Source organism: Carassius auratus, chromosome 21 (genome assembly GCF_003368295.1).
Source record: "Carassius auratus strain Wakin chromosome 21, ASM336829v1, whole genome shotgun sequence".
Classification (NCBI taxonomy): Eukaryota; Metazoa; Chordata; class Actinopteri; order Cypriniformes; family Cyprinidae; genus Carassius; species Carassius auratus.
This window is the reverse complement of record NC_039263.1, coordinates 12,964,403-12,968,210: the sequence shown is the minus strand read 5'-3', so window position 1 is coordinate 12,968,210 and position 3,808 is coordinate 12,964,403. Positions and strand designations below refer to the sequence as shown.

At 35.8% G+C, this 3,808-nt stretch overlaps 1 protein-coding gene across 1 annotated transcript; it reads left to right on the top strand.

The window, feature by feature from the left end:
- Positions 1-1,001: 1,001 nt before the first annotated feature.
- On the top strand, positions 1,002-1,973 carry LOC113039191 (odorant receptor 131-2-like). The gene has a single exon (XM_026197080.1). The coding sequence runs from the start codon at positions 1,002-1,004 to the stop codon at positions 1,971-1,973; it is 972 nt and encodes a 323-aa protein (XP_026052865.1).
- Positions 1,974-3,808: the final 1,835 nt, after the last annotated feature.

The window sequence follows — 3,808 nt, the reverse complement described above, 5'->3', positions numbered from 1 at the left end:
TAGGTGATCTATCATAAGCATGCATAAAACAGTCAAATTCAACAGACAATATGCAAGAACACCATAATATACACCAAATATGACCTGAAGGATATGGGTGTTTATTCAAAGAAATGTTTTCTTATTAATTTATTAGAGAAGAGTCCCTTTTTAGGCCATTATGTGTCTGTTTTAGAGAGGCTTGTGTAAGAGTTGATTTGGCCAGCATTCTTTTGAGCCATAAACTAGTGTTATCAGACAGTGTGTCTCTTGTTACCATGGAACCAAAGGCCTGTTGACCTTTTTGAGGTGTTAGTTGCATTTCAGGGGAATGGGTCTATAGACAGACCCTTTGGTTAAATGAGGGGGCGTTAGATGTTATTTCTTAATATAACAAATAGTCGTGTGTCTGATTGGTCCAAATGCTACATCTGTCTGCCGCCTTCCTCGACCCTGATCACCAACTTTGTTTATGAATTTGCCCAGCTTTCATTGGATCCAATGCCAGTTACTCATTTATGTCTGTATGACCTGCCTTGTGAACTAATAAAGCTGCACATGGATCCTTGAAGTGTGAACTCTGCCATTTCTTTATTTTGATTTACATTATAACATGATCATCAGGTTTTACACAAATCAAATACTAAGATATTTTGAAATTCATGTAAATTTTCAGTTAACTCTAATTGATTTGAAGGACAATGTAATTTTAATGAAGAATTTTGTATTAAATTACTCTCACTTTAAAATCCCACTCTATGTAACTCTTAACCCCCACCCACAAAAACTCTTTTCCCCCATCTCCCTCTTTCGTTCAATCCCTCTAGAACTTTTACAGCTATATAAGTTCAGAATCGGGAGCTAGTAGAAGGCTGATGGGCAGATGGGCAACACGTTTGTGTTTGAGGTCTTGCAAACTTTTAATTCCTCTCTAATTCATGAAACTGAAAGGTAGAAAACATTCATTGGGCAGGATCATGAGTCTAACTGCATGATTTATACCGTTTCTTGTCTTTTAGCTCATGGCGGATTCCAATGGCACAACTGGGGATGCGTCTTTCCTTCATCCACAAGTCTTTAAGCTGGATATGGATGCTGCTACCAGCACTGAAACTGCAGTGGCTGTGTTAACATCTCTTTTCTTCTGTTTTGTAAACTGTGTGATGCTCTTTGCTTTAAAAAGCAAGCGCATATTCCAGGAGACGCCTCGCTACATTCTTTTTGGCCACATGCTTATGAATGACTCTGTGCTTTTGCTGGTCACAACTATTATGTACACAGTAGCTCTCTGTTTTCTTCCAATACCTAAATCTATTTGCACTCTGTTAGTCTTTATATCATACTGTACTTTCTTTAACACTCCTCTGACACTAGCACTGATGTCACTGGAGCGGTATGTTGCAATCTGCTTCCCTCTGAGGCACTGCAACATCGCCACACCAAAAAGGACTGGAATCGCCATAGGAATCATCTGGTTTCTTAGTTCTATCAATATTATAGCTGACATTATTCTTGCTTTAAGTGTCAACCCCAATTATTTAGCAGATATTGCATTCTGCACTCTAGAGAAATTGTTTATAGCCAAATGGCAGATAGATAAATCTCAAGGATTTGATGTTCTTTATTTCGTGTCTGTTGCAGTGATCATAATTTTCACATACATTAGCATTATGATGGCAGTCAAGTCTGTTTCCTCTGATAAAGATTCTGCTAAGAAAGCTCTCAAAACGGTGCTATTGCACTTGATTCAGCTGGGACTGTGTCTCACCTCTTTCCTGTATGCAACAATAGAGAGAACACTATACACAGTGATTGGAAGCGGCTCTTCACTCTTCATAAATCTGAGATATTTAAATTATCTTGTTGTTCTTATTCTGCCACGCTGCCTGAGTCCTCTAATCTATGGTATGAGAGATGAAGCTGTGTGGCCCTTATTTAAATATTTTTTCTGCTATTGTTCAGGCAAAGTAAAGCCCTCTGTTATCATACATTAATTGTATGGTATGAGAGGATATGTAATAATAATTTGATATGCAGATGGTAATATCGAAAGGATGTTTATTAAAGCATAGTACTACATATATATATATAAAATAAAATAAAGAAATTATCTAATGTTTTACCCATTTGTGTTTGTTTGGCATATGGACTGAGATTTTCAAATGTTCCAGAAGTACCGTGGACTAATGCTGTATGCAAATGCATTAGAGCTCACTCTAAAATCACATTATAATTAAACCTGATAATGCCCTCAAGTAATAAGCAAACTCTGAGATTAATTTATTCTATGCCAAATATTTAAGATTTTTTTTAAATATCAGTGATGTACACATATTATATTTATTTTTCATGCTTTCTTTTTCTTTTTCTTTCTCTTGCAAAATAAAAAAAACTAGAAAAAAAACGAATAATGAAAAGCAATAGAGCCACATACTATATAATCTTCATGAAATGTATGCATACAATCTATTTTATGCACTTGTACACTGTTAAAGTGAGACTTTTTGTATTTTGTATCTACAAACTCCACACATTCATAACTTTATAACCCACTCTTATTTGAGCTTTTGTTTGAAAAGCAGTGTATCATATTATTATATATAGACAGTTTCAACTGCAACAATATAAACAAACGTTACTGCGCATGCGTGCGTTTGGGGCCCTAACCTTACTTCCGGTAGACTTCCAAATAGAATCAATAACAACACCAAGTCCCTCTACGGTAGATATTGTTTTGATAACAAACAAAATATGTTTGCTGTGTAAATCAGGCGGACTTAATGAAAATGCTAAATCATTCTTTGCCGGCAGGAGATGCTTTAAAGCGTGAGAAATAGAAGTTTCCCCAGTAACAACTGTTAACAAAGCAGAGCTACGCTCCTAAAAACTCCTTTATCAGGCATATAACATGCAAGTCTTCCTTCAGAAATACAGTGATATAAAAACACCTGTGCCTCATAATAAATGTACATATAAATGTAAGGAATTATTATTATTATTATTATGTGCTTATGTTTATTCAATGGATCCTTTTGGATAAGCGTTTAGTTTTAAAATCGTGGCGAGTCTCCACAAATAAATAAATGTATGGGAACTGGAAACACACCCTACAGCACAACTACCTGAGCCCAACTTCAGTCTACTCATCACCTTAACTTTAACTGCTTTTGTAGACGGCACTGCTAGCCAGACCAATATACACAACACAAACCAGAAGTTAACATAGGGCCAGGCGTGTGCGCCCGATGAAACCTTCTAGACAATGATCTGAAAACAGTTCAATGATGATTTGTTGAATATTAACATTTTGTATGTAGAGTTGAGCTTTTTAATATTATGTAACCTTTTATAACTTGTACAAATAAATAAATAAATGCTAATTCTACAGTAAAATAACTATAATAAAGCTTCCAAAATTTAATATTCATAATTTTCAAATGTGTTTATGCGGTTTAAGGTTCAAAAATTACATTAATTTCACATAATGTACATCATTGTTGCTCCTCTATGTCCCACCTTTCGCAAATGTGTTGATGTTAACAAAGCTCATCGTTCTGAAAAGCAAGGTGTATGCTGATTGGTCTGCTATCCAGTGTGTTGTGAATGGCTGAATACCTCAAGCGTGTGACAGAAATGTTACGCCCATTAACATACTGTGATGCCGTCTCACAGCATGGAGAGACAAAACCAATGAAACCCATTACAAACGAGGCATTTGTTGCATCCAGTGGGGAAATAACTACTGATTATAATGACTTAATGGAGTTAATTGGTATTAACAAAGGTTCTGGAGCAGGGGCACACCCCAAACAATCACCCGACTTCTAAA

Excerpts from the sequence above, each read along its gene's own strand:
- LOC113039191 (XM_026197080.1), top strand. The coding sequence starts at position 1,002 with ATGGCGGATTCCAATGGCACAACTGGGGATGCGTCTTTCCTTCATCCA.